General features: G+C 37.6%; 2 protein-coding genes across 3 annotated transcripts in view; one reads left to right on the forward strand and one right to left on the reverse strand.

Moving 5' to 3' along the window:
• Window positions 1-16,766, forward strand: part of SOS1 (SOS Ras/Rac guanine nucleotide exchange factor 1) — a 140,888-nt gene that overhangs the window by 113,359 nt on the left and 10,763 nt on the right. For both annotated transcript variants that reach the window (XM_003262763.4, XM_012501558.2), the window contains exons 16-20: window positions 1,301-1,463; window positions 1,981-2,098; window positions 11,314-11,486; window positions 11,696-11,812; window positions 13,403-13,667. In XM_003262763.4, the coding sequence (XP_003262811.1) occupies window positions 1,301-1,463; window positions 1,981-2,098; window positions 11,314-11,486; window positions 11,696-11,812; window positions 13,403-13,667 (836 nt within the window). The remainder of the gene's footprint in view (window positions 1-1,300; window positions 1,464-1,980; window positions 2,099-11,313; window positions 11,487-11,695; window positions 11,813-13,402; window positions 13,668-16,766) is intronic.
• The window catches only part of ARHGEF33 (Rho guanine nucleotide exchange factor 33), a 108,298-nt gene continuing 102,134 nt past the window's right edge, over window positions 10,603-16,766 (reverse strand). The window contains exon 19 of the mRNA XM_030800538.1: window positions 10,603-11,363. Within this exon, the coding sequence (XP_030656398.1) occupies window positions 11,318-11,363 (46 nt within the window). The 3' untranslated portion in view covers window positions 10,603-11,317. The remainder of the gene's footprint in view (window positions 11,364-16,766) is intronic.

Genomic DNA, 16,766 nt, shown 5'->3' on the forward strand with positions numbered 1-16,766 from the left:
ACAAATCTCTTCCCCATTGCCTTTCACCACAATTTCCACTGTTCCTAAGGGCACCATTAAATTTAAACTACTTTATACTGTGTTGCAAATGACAAGAGATTAGGAGCTATCTGAAACGGGGCTCTGGGGCTGGGGACAATGGCAAGCTTTTCTCTGAGTGACACTTCTGCCCTAGGAGCTAAGTGCTTGGTTGAGCAGGTAGAGTGGCACACGGATGCTACTGTAGCCTGAGGTCTTCTTACCTGCCTCTTCTGGCATGGAACCACGCCCTCAGGAACCAGAGGAAGGGCTCTTTTCTCAGTATGCTCAAAACATCACACCCAAGGTAGAGTCTCCATTCCATAAGTGGAAGTTGGGCAAAAAAGGGTATTCCCACTTCTCAGCTGCACTCAACTGGGACTTAGCCTCAGCAACAGGCAGCAGGGCAGGATGAGAAAACTGAAGTCTGGGAGCTGGGAGCTAGGTGTTCTTGACTGCAGGAATCTGGAGTAGATGCTCAGTTCACCCTCACTGAGCTGGGAGAAAGAAGGGAGGCACCAGTCTTGGTTCAAATACCACAGACTCTCTCCCCTCTCTTACCAAATTTTTGTAGATTTTCCTGAATAGATGTTTCTTTTGCCATTTGCTCTCAGGGCCATTACTAGAGACTTTAAATGTGTGTGTGTGCGTGTGCATGTGCACGTTTGTATGTGTGTTTTAATAATTTTTACCAGTTTCACTCAGTGAAGCTCCTCATACTATCATACCGCACGTCCAGAATCTCAATGCAATTATATATTAGGTTGGTGCAAAAGTAATTGCAGTTTTTGCCATTACATTTAATGCTGTTCCTAGAAATGTAGGAAACATAGGAACAGAGCTGTCCCTAGAAATGTATGTAGCCAATAATATATGAAAGAAAGAAATTGGGCATTAATCACTAAAATCTTGCAATTAGATAAAGAATAGAAGGCAACAGAATTCTTGAATTCTACTAGAATACACCCACATCACAAAGACCTACATACATTCCACAAGATAGTGGCCTCACCAGTTAATTCTAATGCTAATAGAGGATGCACCAAATATAGTAGGAAAATGATTGTTTGACTGTACCAGTCTAGAAGACAGGAAAGAGCAGTATGCCTGACTGGAGGCACTGCCTTCCTTCTATCAAGTCACCCTGAATGTGTCTTCTCTATAGTAGTTATACTATAGCCACCCCCCTACTCTCTACATTATTTTATTTACTAAATTCTTTAAGCTATAACTTTATTGGAAAAACTCTAAAACCTTTAGTTCACTTTTTTTTTATTCCCAGATGTATTGTAGAAACTGAAAATTTAGAAGAAAGGGTAGCTGTGGTGAGTCGAATAATTGAGATTCTACAAGTCTTTCAAGAGTTGAACAACTTTAATGGTGTCCTTGAGGTTGTCAGTGCTATGAATTCATCACCTGTTTACAGACTAGACCACACATTTGAGGTAGGTTTCCACATGTGTTTTTAAAATGAACTTTCATTCCCTATTACAAAAATTAGATTTTTAACAATTATTATCTTTAATTTTTAAATGTCTCATTTGTCTTTTCAGTAGTAGATTGAAAGACAGAATTATCTAAGTTTTGTAATGAATTGTTCGCTTTTTAAAATTAAGCATTCCTATTAAAATGTATTCACAGGTCCCAGCCTAAGCTAGAAGAAGGAAAAAACTTTCGGCACTTAATTTGTAAGATAATGTACAATTAAATGTTCACATAATTGTGTAAGGAATGACATGATAAACTAGATCTCTCTGTCTCTCTCTCACACACACACACACACACACACACTTTAAGTTTATACTGAGGTCTATGAAGATAATTTATTTGAAGCAATGTTACAGTCATAAAATCAAATTGATACTGTTGTATTTGGGCGTTTCTGTTAGCCTAGTATTTTTTTTTTGACAAGACCTTTGATTCCTTTTGTAAACTTATGCCTCCTATTTTTTTTCCTTATAGCAAATACCAAGTCGCCAGAAGAAAATTTTAGAAGAAGCTCATGAATTGAGTGAAGATCACTATAAGAAATATTTGGCAAAACTCAGGTCTATTAATCCACCATGTGTGCCTTTCTTTGGTAAGTATTTCTTTCTGAATATTCATTGCATTTCTGGATAAAACAAAACACTTATTTCATTAAATGACTGAATAATTACATGTGTAATATGCCAGCAGAAAATACTTGTTTGATCAATATTTAGCACCTGAAACCCTTTAGAATTTTTCTCAAAGACTTAAGGTCAAGTCTAATATACATTTCATTTTCTAGTTTCATCTTAGGCAGCCATTAGATATTATATAATACTTGTGTTTTTATATGTATAAAAGCCTTTTTAATTGAATTTTAATAAACTAAATACAGCAGAGGCATGGCCAAACTCAACTATTTTTATAATCATTTTTGTAAACAGTTTCACATGGCTAAAAATCATAGTGTGCCTGCTGTGCCTTTGGGCCCACACCTCTGGCATTTTATTCTCTTCATCCTCTCTTATTTTTCCCCTTCTGCATCAGAGGAAGGAAGTACCTTTTCCTTCCTTTTTAGGACTGAATCTACCACCTGAATCTCCCTTTCTGTAGGTTCCTCTATCTTTTTCCATTCTTTATTTCCTGTATTTTCATGTATTCAATATCTCTTTCCTACTCTCATCTTTTCTCTGCCTGAGTATATGCTCTGATGATCCTTCTTTTGAATGCTTATAGAAATTATGATCTCTCTATAGTCTCTTTAGTATGTGCTGTAGTTTCTTCTAGCTTTTTCCTCATCTATATCTATTTTTTATATAGTTTTAAATTCCACTGCATATAACAATGTTATGTCCTGATACTTTTAATATATTTTCCTACATTTTATTGTTTGGGCTTTATAGCAACCATTTTTGTATTTACTTCTAATCTTTTTGCTGTGTACATTGTATATAATTGTAATTGTATGATGTGCATATTAAGGTTATTCACTTACCATATCTTATATTTTTGTATTTTATTAAATAATCTTAAGTATTTATAATGGCTGCATAATATTCCATAAAGCTGGACAATTTGTTTAACCGTAACCCTGTGATTGGACACATTCTTTCCAGCTTTTTTGCTTTCCAAATAATTTTGAGTCACATTTTTATTTATAATATTTTTCTGTATTTGAAAATATCTTCTTGAGACAGATAACCAGAGGAGGAATTACAGTAGTGCTCCCATCTCCATGGTTTCACTTTCCACAGTTTCAGTTATCCATGGTCAGCTGTGGTCCAAAAACATGAGATATTTTGGGAGAGAAAGACCACCTTCATGTAACTTTTATTACAATAGAGTGTTATAATTGTTCCATCTTATTATTAGCTATTTTTAATCTTACTGTGCCTAATTTATAAATTAAGCTCATAGGTATGTATGTATGTGTATATGTATGTATAGGGTTTGGTACTATCCATAGTTTCAGGTATCCACTGGGGATCCTGGAACATATCACCTTTGGATAAGGGAGGGACTACTATATACATAGGTTAAAAGGTGTCCATTTTTAAACTGTTGATATATAATTTTGCTTTCTGAAAGGCTGCCATGAGAAGTGTATGTCATTTATGCTGCCATCAAGTGTATGACAAAGCAAATTTCATCCCATGGTTTCTAATTTTGGATACTTTTTTTTTCATTTCTGTTATTACAACTACTAAGCTATTTGTTGCAATAATTTCCATTCTTTGATTACTGTGGAGATTTTTTTCATACATTTCTTTAATATTTGCATTTCCTCTTGTCCATGTCATTTTTCGTTATCTCCTGCAAACAATCTGCCTTGTACTTTTTATTCATTGACATGTATTAGTTGTAAATTCTACCATCTGTCCTTTCTCATTCTGGTTTCTATTGTTTCTAACCTTAGAAAGTTCATATAATCTAGTAATAATCATATTTTCTTCTGGCTTTTTTATGACTTTCAAAATTATATTTAACTCTAATATCAAACTGAAGTATCTTTGATATCTTATGAAATACTCAAATTTATTTCCCTACCCAAATTATGTATTTGTTAATCCAGGTTTATTGAATGATTCTACTTTTTCCCTGTTTACATATGGGACCTCCTTTTTTTTTTTTTTTTTTTTTTTTTTTTTTGACACAGACTCTCGCTCTGTCACCCAGGCTAGAGTGCAGTAGCTGCCATCTCGGCTTACTGCAAGCTCTGCCTCCCAGCTTCACGCCATTCTCCTGCCCCAGCCTCCAGAGTAGCTGGGACTACAGGCGCCCGCCACCATGCCCAGCTAATTTCTTTTTGTATTTTTAGTAGAGACGGGGTTTCACCGTGTTAGCCAGGATGGTCTTGATCTCCTGACCTCATGATCCGCCCGCCTTGGCCTCCCAAAGTGCTGGGATTACAGGCTTGAGCTACCGCACCCGGCCAGGGACCTCCTTCTTTAATATGTGTTGTATCTCACTGACTTCCTATACCCCTGCCACAGTTTTAAGGATTGTCACTTTATAATCAGTGATTCTCAGCAGGGGGCAGTTTTTGCCCTCCTGGGGAGCATTTAGCAATGCCTGGAGACAGTTTTTTTTTTAATTGTCCTAATTGGGATGGTGCTATAGGCATCTAGTGGATAGAGGATAGAGATATTGCTAACATCCTGCAATGCATAGGACACTTCCCCACAGCCAATAAGTATCCAGTCCAAGAAGTCAGTGGTGCTGAGACAGAGAAACCCTGCTTTATATAGTGTTTTCACAGATGATAAAGTTGGTTCTTCAGGGTTTCTTCAGTCGTTTTTTTTTTTTTTTTTTGGCCAATTTTGCCTGTTTATTTTTCCAAATGAACTTTATAAGTTTGGGTGGGGGGGATGCCCCCAAATGTAACTGGAACAATCTGTCAATTAATTTGTAAAGAACATTTATTATATTTAGCATTTCCCCTTATTATTTTTCCTGAGTATTTTTGGTTTGAATGGTATTTATTGTTACCTTTAATTCCAAGAATTTTTAATTTCCTTAGGTTTTCTAAGTATTTAATCATGTTTACAAAATATGATACAGTGTCTCTTCTTTTGACCTTATTTCTGTGTTAGGCCTTACATAATTGGTCATTAACTTCCCAAACAAAGCTTTAAAAATAATGGCAGAAATAAGCAGCTTGTTTTAAACTCAGTTTTAGCAGGGATAAAGTATCATTTTACTACTTGCTTCATTAGATGGTTTTTATCCTTTTAAGAAAGCATCCTTCTTGCTACAGAATTGCTTCATTTCATTATTTTTAAAATACTAGCCTTCAATTTATATCTAAAAACTTTTTTTAATTACCCCTATTTGTAATATATCTTTCTCATTTCTGTTTTTACTTATTTGCTTTAATTTACTTTTTCTTCAAAAAGATAAGGTCTCTCATTATCTGCTGATTTTATGAGGTTTAAAAAAAATCATTGTTAATTTCTAGTTTTCCTGAGGACTTTTCCCCTACCCCTATGTTCTTTTTTTTTTTTTGGATACAGGGTCTCTTTTTTTTTTTTTTTTTTTGAGACGGAGTCTTGCTCTGTCGCCCAGGCTGGAGTGCAGTGGCGCAATCTCGGCTCACTGTAAGCTCCGCCTCCCAGGTTCACGCCATTCTCCTACCTCAGCCTCTCCAAGTAGCTGGGACTACAGGCGCCCGCCACCACGCCCAGCTAATTTTTTGTATTTTTAGTAGAGACAAGGTTTCACCGTGGTCTCGATCTCCTGACCTCATGATCTGCCCGCCTCGGCCTCCCAAAGTGCTGGGATTACAAGCGTGAGCCACCGCGCCCGGCCTTGATACAGGGTCTCTATCACCCAGGCTGGAGAGTACAGTGGCATCATCTTGGCTCACTGCATCCTCCACCTCATGAGCTCAAGCAGTCATCCCGCCTCAATCCCCCAAGTAGGAGGAACTACAGGCACAAACCACTATGCCTGGCTAATTTTTTTATTTTTTGTAGACACAGGGTTTCACCAGTTTGCCCAGGCTGGTCTCGAACTCCTGAGCTCGAGAGATCCACCCGCCTTGGCCTCCCGAAGTTCTAGGATTACAGGTGTGAGCCACCATACCCAGCCTGACCCTCTACATTCTTGATAAAAATATTGAGTTCATTGATTTTCTCTTCCTGGTAAAATATTAAAGCCTATGTGTTTTTGCTTAAATATGTTACCAGTTCGTTTAAGGTGAACTGGAAAGGCTCTGGATATATCTGACGTTATGTCATTCAATCTGTCAACGTATATTTCTTGAATACCTACTAAGTACCAGGACTACGTCAGGTGCTTAGAAAAGTGAAAGATAACACAGTCAGTCTGCTCACCTAGCTTATAGTCATGCTACTCGTGATATCCTGTGGTCTCTGGTACACAGACATGAAAAGAAACCTCAGGACCCATTCACTGACTCACTATTTGGCCCCTGCTCCTGTAACATCCTAATGGTTGGTATTTATTCATACAAACTGAAACTGTCTGAAGTCTTCTCTCAGATCTTTATAAACTTAACTGATCTTCATAGCATGTTCTCTTTTTTTGAGACAGAGTCTCACTTTTGTTGCCCAGGCTGGAGTGCAATGGCATGATCTCGGCTCACTGCAACCTCTGCCTCCCAGGTTCAAGCGATTCTCCTGCCTCAGCCTCCCAAGTAGCTGGGATTACAGGCACCCACCACTACGCCCGGCTAATTTTTGTATTTTTGCTAGAGACGAGGTTTCACCATGTTGGCCAGGCTGGCCAGGCTGGTCTCAAACTCCTGACCCTGTCAGGTGATCCACCTGCCTAAGCCTCCTAAAGTGCTGGGATTACAGGCGTGAGCCACTGCGCCCAGCCATAACATGTTCTTAAGTGAAAGAAGGAAGTTTCAGACCTACTTTAGAGTATGATTTCATAAGGTGTTTTAAGGTGAGCTGTGTGATTTATTGAGTGAATACAAACATGTAGGTAGTTTGATAGGCACACAAAGTTTAATAGGTGCAGCCCATCTGCCAGCCTTCATACCCCTTTCTTCTTGCTCATCTTCCTAGTTACTGAGCCTCTGCTCCTTTCAGGTAGTTTATCTACAACTGACCCTGGTCAGTTTTGGTGCCCTGTCTTTGCTATTCTTAAGCTAAAAGTTATCAGTCTCTGGAGTTAGCCTTTCATACAGTTCTGACCCAGTGGGTAAAGCCAGATGTTATTGCTGCTTCTGAATTCCATCCTGTCTATATGGTAGTTTATAGAAACTCTTTCCAGATTCTTTTCCTAAATTCTGGATACTGGTTTTCAAACCCCTTCTTTGGGGGAGGGTCAGGGATAGTAGCTGATACTTCCTCTATTATTTTACCAGCATTATTCCCATCTTTTGCTGGCACAACCACCACTTACAGAATAAAAGTAGGGCAGTTACTCCTTCCAAAGCTCTGCCAGATGTTTCAGGTCTGTAACACAGTTTTTCTCCATGAACTAAAATATTCTACTGATAGGTAGAATGGATAGGTGGGCTAAGAAATGAATTTTTTCAGCTGGGCGCAGTGGTTCACGCCTGTAATCCCAGCACTTTAAGAGGTTGAGGTGAGCAAATTGCTTGGGGCCAGGAGTTCAAGACCAGCCTGGCCAACATGGCAAAACCCCATCCCTACTAAAAATACAAAAGTTAGCCAGGCATGGTGGTGCATTCCTGTAGTCCCAGCTTACTTGGGAGGCAGAGGCACAAGAATTGCTTGAACCTGCCAGGAGGCAGAGGTTGTAGTAAGCCGAGATCGCACCACTATACTCCAGCCTGGGTGACAAGGCGAGACTCTGTCTCAAAAATAGAATTTTTTCTAAGATAAAAGGAGCATGTACCTTAATCAGGTTTGTCATCAAACATCCAAGCCTTTAGCATTGGCTTTGCCCTTTGCTTTTACACAGCTCTGATCTTGTGTCCTCCTTCTGTTATGTGTAAATTTGCTTTGTCTCCATTCTTGCTTTCCAGCTATTTTAGAATTGATTCTCATATCCTGGCCTATCTGTTAAATGCCTCTCTTCTATTTTGAAATAATATACTTCTTTCATTCAATCAAAAATATTTGCTGAATGCCTCTGTGTGTTATGCCCAGGGCTACATGCTAAGAATAGACAAATAAGATATAGTTCCATAGTTTCTGCTCCCTTGAAAGAGCAGAGAAATAAGTCACAGCGCTGTGTAGTAAGTATAACACTGTATTGTAGAAAAGTGTAGATAGAAGTGTGGACAAATGCTATAGAAGCCTAGAATCCTAAGCAGCTACTTTATGCTGGGAAGGATGGGAAAGACATCAGCAAAAAAGGTGAAACCTCAGCCCTCTTCTTTGTCATAATGCTCTGTTTTCTCTTTCCCTAGAAGAGCTACCTCCAGAGGTAGGGTATGTTAAATGATATACTGAAGTACAGGAATAACTAGACTTTCTATTTATATATTTTTTAAAACATGAAAAAAAACCTAAGCCTTACTAATATATAATTCTCAGGTTTATGTTATACATACATAAATATATGTTTTTATTAAACTGTATATGTGTATAGAGGGAGAAAGTGAGGATATGTGCTTAAATATTTTTTACTGATGCAGTGTAAGATCAAAGTTTGGACATCACTGCTGTGATCATTTGTTCTTTTAGCTAGCCATCAGTTAGGCATAAAATAATTTCCAAATTTCATCCTGAACTGTACCAAAGTGCTACTTATAAGCATTTTCACAACTTCATTCAAGTGTGTTTTCAAGAACAAAGCTGTGAGTCTTCATTCCCACTGCCCCCATTTCCTCCCCAAACCAGTTAATCAGTTCTTGGGGAGTCTATCTGTTAAATATTTATCCACTCCCCATTATCCCCATAGACACTAGGGCAGCCCTCATCATCTCACCAGGACTATTAGCCTACTAACTGCTCTTCCTGTTACTGGTCTTAACTCCTTCCAACCCATCTGGCTTCATAGTACAACTAGAGTAATCCTTCTAGAATGCAAACAAAATCCTTCTAATTCCCTAATTATCTCCTAGATAAAAATTAAGCTATTTAACAAAAGGTACTTCATGGCCCAGTCCAAGTGCTAATACCCACAAACTCTTCACAGATGGGCCATCAGTTTGTGACCAATATGGAAGGTTGATTTGGGCTGCCATTGAGCATGCATACTCTTATGGACATGTTTGTCAGACTGAACACTGAGTGGATCATGCAACTTGTGTAGAGGACAGTATAAATGGCTGAAAATAAAAGCCAAACGACAGGCAGATGTGAAAATAAAAAAGCCTGTGCTTACTAGAACACACAGTCACTTTGTCTTATGAGTGTATCATCAGGCATAGCCTAGGTGCTGAGAAATAACCAAGTAACTAATGCGCTTAATAACTGGATCCTTTTAAAAACCAAACAGGCATGGATGTCAGATTTCATTATTGCTGATCTGTTCAATATTGATTTGGATCCTTTTATCTTTCCAAGGATGTGGCCAAAGATTTCTGTGGTATGCCTCTACCACAAAAGCATTTAGAAGTACAAACCCAGCCCTTGCCTATGTCTATCCCCATATCCTGCCACTCTTCCTCTACCCCGCACACCAAACCCCTATGGTCTAGCCATACTAAATAGCAAATTATCTCTAAGTATGCCTTTCACGCAAGCTTCATCATGAATCAATGCCTTTATACACACTGCTGCTTTGCTTAGACTGCTCTTGTACGTTATTCTACTCATTACACGTCTTCATTTTTTGGGACTTATTCTAAGCATTATCTCATCTGTGATGCTTTTTCTAGTCCTCCCAGCTCAAGACAGAGTTTGGAATACCTCCTTTTTGCTCTCGTAGCATCTTATGCATTACTACTAATATAGCACCTCCTAGTATGTAGCCCTTAGCAAATGATACTGTAGTAGCCAACAGTTCAAAGCTCTGGATCCCTGAGGTCAGGAACTCCTTAAGCACTGGACTGCTGGAGGTCTTTCTCATCTTTGTACCTGCAGTACCTAATGCAGGACTTGGCTTACAGCAGAGAATCCGTACACGTGTGGGGAGTGAACGAACTCAGATATTCACACTCCTTTTTTCTCCTCAAAGCATTGTAATCAGTACTTTAGGGAAAAAGGTAGAAGCATAAGAATATTAGGGCAAGATGCAACAACAGCATCAACAATCACAACCATGGCTAATTAATACTTAACTTTCATCAGGCTCTATTCTAAGCTCATACATATATTCACTCATTTGTTTCTCACAGCAACCCTCCTGTCCTCATTTTACAGATGAGAAAAACTGAGGCACAGTTAAGCAATTTGCACAAGATCACACACACAGGCTGGTCGCGGTGACTAACGCCTGTAATCCCAGCACTTTAGGAAGCCAAGGTGGGTGGATCACCTGAGGTCAGGAGTTCGAGACCAGCCTAGCCAACATGGTGAAACCCCGTCTCTACTAAAAATACAAAAATCAGCTGGGTGTGGTGGCACATGCCTGTAATCCCAGCTACTCAGGAGGCTGAGACAGGAGAATCGCTTGAACCCAGGAAGAGGAGGTTGCAGTGAGCCAAGATCATGCCATTGCACTCTAGCCTGGGAGACAGAGTGAGACTTCATCTCAAAAAATATAAAATATAAAATATAAAAAAAATCACACACAAGGAAAGAAGCAGAACTGGTTCCAGAGCCTTTATGCTAGAATAGAAAGTGCCTGTTATTTTGTTCATTCTCCTCCTCGTCCAGTGTACAACTGTAGTGATGGGGAAACAGGAAATCAATTACTAGGTTGCCACTAAGTCTAGAAACTATTGAAGACCAGAATTTACATAAATTGTATGCAGTCCCACATTTGACAGGCTTGCAAAACATTCCACATTTCCATGAGTAAGCCTACCCAAATAGTACTACTTCTCAATTGCAAATCATAACAACCTCTTGTGTGGCCGTCAGAGCTGACTAAGCAGAAACTATGATCCTCTGAATTTAGTATTTTTCCTGTTTGCCAAAAGTGATGTGTCATTATTGACGAAGTTATTCTTAAAGTTCCTTTAACAAAACTGTGATTTATATCAAATAACAATGGCTTGGGGGGGTATGGAAAATTGATTATTCTTCCTAACAAATCTATTAATTTTATTAAACTTGGTCTCCCTCCCTTTTTCTTGGATGTTTGTAAAATTTAAGTCTTTCACAGATACTTTCTCTTAAGCTGCTGTTTTCATATCATGGAAATCTGAGCCTTGGTTCTTTTGTTACGGCAACTGAGATGGTACAGTGTAATATACCCACAATTAATGAAACAGAAAAAAACTTGCATTTTCCTTCTTTATCCTTGAAATCATTCCATTATATCTTCTAGGAATTTATCTCACTAATATCTTGAAAACAGAAGAAGGCAACCCTGAGGTCCTAAAAAGACATGGAAAAGAGCTTATAAACTTTAGCAAAAGGAGGAAAGTAGCAGAAATAACAGGAGAGATCCAGCAGTACCAAAATCAGCCTTACTGTTTACGAGTAGAATCAGATATCAAAGTAAGTTGAATTATTTAAAGATTCATACTTCTGATTAAGTTTATAAACTACCTCATAAAAGACAGGTTTATTTTATAGGGGAGAAAAAGTAAACCTTAAAAGAAATAATTCAAATTTACTTGTATTAAATGTCTTCTTAACTTTCCAGGAATTTCAAACTGAATTTATAATTTTGAATATTAATAATTTTTTCTTTGCATTTATTTTAGAGGTTCTTTGAAAACTTGAATCCGATGGGAAATAGCATGGAAAAAGAATTTACAGATTATCTTTTCAACAAATCCCTAGAAATAGAACCACGAAACCCTAAGCCTCTCCCAAGATTTGTAAGCATTTGTATATTTATATTTCTTTTACATTTATATACTTTTTTCAGTTGTCATCTACATCTGGTGATGTCATTACTACCAAATGTGTTATATAGATTAGTTTTCCATAAACGTATTCAGGGATGAAGTATACATGTGATAGTTAAAAGTAATGAAAAAGTACTTAATAATTATGTCCAGGAATATCCCACTTCTTTCCAAATAAATGAATGTTAATATTAATTTGAGTAAATCCTGATATCAACGATGATGAAATTGAGCAAATATTATGTAAGTTTTTAATTTTTTTTACCCCAAAAAATGTTAAGATTTTAAAGACAGGAAATTTAATGAATTTATACTAATTCACTTGTAATAAATATATCTACTTATCACATTTTAAAAGTAATGACTTATTAGAACTTTCGACCATGAATCATTAGCCATAAAATATCAAGTTTTCCTAACAATACTTTCTTAGGAAAATAAAGTTTCTGTTGTTTTTTGTTACTTGTCAGTGCCCAGCCAAATTTATGTACAGAATCACCAACTCACTGATTTGACTATGTACTCTCTTGTTCATAAAAAAGTCAAAAGTCTGCCAGGTGCAGTGGCTCGTGCCTGTAATCCCAGCACTTTGGGAAGCTGAGGTGGGTGGATCATCTGAGGTCAGGAGTTTGAGACCAGCCTGGACAACATGGTGAAAACCCTGTCTCTAATGAAATACAAAACTTAGCTGGGCATGGTGGCAGGAGCCTGTAGTCCCAGCCACTTGGGAGGCTGAGGCAGAAGAATCATTTGAACCCGGGAGGCAGAGGTTGCAGTGAGCCAAGATCGTGCCACAGCTATCCAGCTCCAGCCTGGGAGACAGAGCAAGACTCGTCTCAAAAAAAAAAAAAAAAAGTCAAGAATCCTGAATTAAACATAGATGGCTTCTAAGTGACCAAGATAAATCACATAATGTCTTTTAATTAAAGTGTATGCAATTGCCTGACAGCAAAATTTCTCAAGCCCTTGTTCAGTTTTTAATAAGATGGATTAAAAATAGAAAATTAGAAATAGGTATATAATCTGATCCAATGAAGCACTCACTGAGAAATGATCATTTTGCAAGGAAAATGCAATAAAACCAACATACATACACAAATGAAAATTGGGCAATTTAATGTATTCGTTAAGTATCTCAAATGGTCCTGATGGCATCACTGTATTACAGAATAGGAAGGTACTGTAATTCACAGTGATGATCCCGGCTTTTCAACAAGGTTAAATTTGCTCAAAATAGTCTGTTTTAAAAACCAGGGAAATATACAATACATTTTAGAAAAACTTCCACCCAAATATATTAAAATAACAAATACTCTAGTATTTATAGGACTAAAACTTAGTTATTTAAAGAAATGCATTCTTTAACAATTTAGATACCAGGGCTTTAGCAAAATAGAATGTTAATACTTTAAATTTTCTACTTTTATTTGAATAATTATGTCCTTATTAGTGATTTACGATTTTCCTGTATATTAGCTGAATTTTACCAGGCACATATAGAAAAACCTTCCTTTCTACTACAGTGTTTAAAGTATTGTGTTTCTTTTGATATGTCTACAGCCAAAAAAATATAGCTATCCCCTAAAATCTCCTGGTGTTCGTCCATCAAACCCAAGACCAGGTACCATGAGGCATCCCACACCTCTGCAGCAGGAGCCAAGGAAAATTAGTTATAGTAGGATCCCTGAAAGTGAAACAGAAAGTACAGCATCTGCACCAAATTCTCCAAGAACACCGTTAACACCTCCGCCTGCTTCTGGTGCTTCCAGTACCACAGATGTTTGCAGTGTATTTGATTCCGATCATTCGAGCCCTTTTCACTCAAGTAGGTGCAAAAATTCTAAGTGCATTAAGGTATTTGTTAGTATTATACATGCTAGAGGTAAAAAAGAATCTCTGTTATTTTTGTGTATGTGTGAACTTGTAGTTAAGTCAAATGCCATTTCAAAAGATAACATTATAAAAATATAAGACAAATTCTAAACTCCACCAACTTGAAATTTCTAAAAAATCTGCTGGAACAGCCCTCTTTAAATTTATTATACTTTAATGAAAGGCCTAGTGGTAAAATTGGCAGCTTAAATTTCATTTGAGCTTTTCAAATGCATTCCTCTTATCCAGAGGAGACAAAGATCACTCTTAAAATCTGCAAGTAATTTTAGTCCCATGTTTCAAATGCTGCCTGGCTCCAAAATTATTATACAGGCTGAATATCCCTAATCCAAAAATCCAAAATCCAAAATGTTCTAAAACCCAAAACTTTTTGAGGGTCAACATGATGCTCAAAGGAAATGCTCATTGGAAGTTTTCAGATTTTTCAATTAGGGATGCTAAACCAGTAAGTATGATGTAATATTCTGAAGTCCAAAATACTTTTGGTCCCAGGCATTTCAGATAAAGGATACTTAGCATGCATGTATTTGAATACTAGGCAGGGTCCACCATCTACTCTCCACCAAATTCTTTAGTAGCTTTTAATTTAGCAATGTATCAGATTTAAGCCCTTTTCGTCTACCCAGTGGTCCCCTGATGGTATATAATGGCTGCTAATACACTGTCTATGCTTTTCAGTGCAGTGAAACAATCTCACAGACTGCACACTACTGCTTATCCATCTCTTATTTCTAGACCAGCATTGTCCTATAGAAATACGTGAGCCACATGTATAACTTCAAATGTCTAGTTAGCCACATTAGGAAAAGCGAAAATAACTTTAATACATTTTATTTAACCCAGTATATCAGAAATATTGTCATTTCAACATGAAATCAATATAAAAATTTATGATTGAGATTTACATTCCCTTTTTTTGTTCTAAATCTTTAAAATCCAGCGTGCATTTTACACTTATAGCACATCTCAGTTCAGACAAGCCACAGTCAGATGCTCAATAATCACATGTGGCTAGTGGTTGCCGGACTGTACAGCTCACCTTTTGAAAGGGTATCTTTTCAATCTAGATCACCAATAATTTTTTAAATTAATTTCACGTGAAACTTTAAAGCTCTTCTAAGAACCCTTTCTCATTTGTTCATTATTAAATCTTCAGTCACCTTTAACTCTTTCATGACCACTTCCACATACCCTTACCGTTGGCTGTCTTAGCTCGATGTGCTAATCAAGTTCCCCCTAATTTGACATACTACAATCTAATAGTAGAGGCAGCATGACATTATTACGGGGGAGGAGGTTGAGAAGCACTAACCTCAAGTTAGAATTTCTGGTTTGTCATCCCAGTCTGCTAATTAGCTTTCTGATTTAAGATACTTTTTCTGTGCCTTCTGGGGGTCAAATTCGATTTTTAAGATTTTCTCAGTTGGAAGAAATGTAACTAAAAATATACTTAAAATAATTCTTTGGTAGTATATTATTTTGAAATTTGGTCCAGAATCCTATTTGTTCATTCCTGTAGTATACATACATTTGTAGTTACCCAGTAGTCTTTGTCGTCTTTGGGCCATCTAAAGTATATTTGGGCTGGGCATGGTGGCTCACACCTGTAATCTCAACACTTTGGAAGGCCAAGGTGGGAAAATCACTTGAGGCCAGGACTTTGAGACCAGCCTGGGCAACATAGCAAGACCCCATCTCTCCTAAAAAATAAAAAAATTAGCTGAGAGTAGTGGTGTGCACCTGTAGTCCCAGCTACTTGGGAGGCTGAAGTGGGAGGATCGCTTGAGCTCAGGAGTGTGAGGCTGCAGTGAGCTGTGATCATGCCACTGCACTCCAGCCTGGGCAACAGAGTGAGACCCTGTCTCAAATAAGGTGTATTTGTCTTGAGAATACTGTGACTTGGCATTATTTGGTGACTGAAGGTCATGGAGTCTTTTTTTTTTTTTTTTAATTTTATAAAATTTTTGGTAGAGATAGGGTCTCGCTGTGTTGCCAAGGCTGATCTCAAACTTCTGGCCTCAAACAAACCTCTTGCCTTAACCTTCCAAAGTGCTGGGATTATAGATGAGCCACTGTGCTCCGCCATGGAGTCATGTGACACACATAGTAAGCTGTCAGATATTTTTGATAAGTTCAGATAAACACCAAGTAAAAAACGATTCCCATTTATTCTCCCCAGCTTGCCAACCCCCTAAATTAAGTAATGAAATTAAACCAGCACCTTTTCAGTATATCTGACTTAAAATCATTATTTATTCTGACCCATTTAACTGTTTGCAGGAATTTTTCCCTAGAGCAGACAGCTATAGGTCTGTATCATTAAGGATTCTCAAATAAGTGAATTACTGAAACCACATAAAAGCCATCAGTTGCAAATTCTACTTCTCTTTAAGTAGCTAAAAATGAAAGTGGTGGAAAAACAGGAGATAAGCATGTTAAATTCTCTACTAGTGCTGAATATTTAAATGACTAGCTAAACAGCGAAGAATAAATCATTCTAGAATGCAGTGCTCTGGATCCTGCTTTGTTATAAATAGTTATAATAGTATTAAGTTAACAGTATTAAACAGCTGGACAGGTGGAGAAAACATTGTTTCAGGAGTTAGGCTTTGTAATCTTAGACTTGAGGGTTTTCTCAATTTCTCTTTGTTTATGATAAAGAAAAACTATTACTGCTCCCTTTGTTTTTGGTTAAAAACTGAAAATAACTGATTTTGAAATCAAATAAACCAGCGTAATATAAAGCCATCCATGTGTTCTGCTAATCCCTTACTTAAAACCTGTCAGTTGACTTTGTGTATTAAAGGTCTCCTCCACATGCTTTTGTCTTCACTTTTGCCTAACTAACAGATGTGCGAGTGCCAGAGGATCACCCAGAGCCTCCAATTTGCTACCCACTGTTTTGCCACCAGAGTGAATACCTACTTCCTTGTTTCCCTCAAGGCCTGGCAGAAAAGAACTGCCTTGACTGCAGTCATATGTCATCCCAACATATTCCACTCAAAGCAGTACAAAGTTCCATTGTTTAAGT

The sequence above is a fragment of the Nomascus leucogenys genome, chromosome 19 (genome assembly GCF_006542625.1).
Source record: "Nomascus leucogenys isolate Asia chromosome 19, Asia_NLE_v1, whole genome shotgun sequence".
In the NCBI taxonomy this organism is placed as follows: domain Eukaryota; kingdom Metazoa; phylum Chordata; class Mammalia; order Primates; family Hylobatidae; genus Nomascus; species Nomascus leucogenys.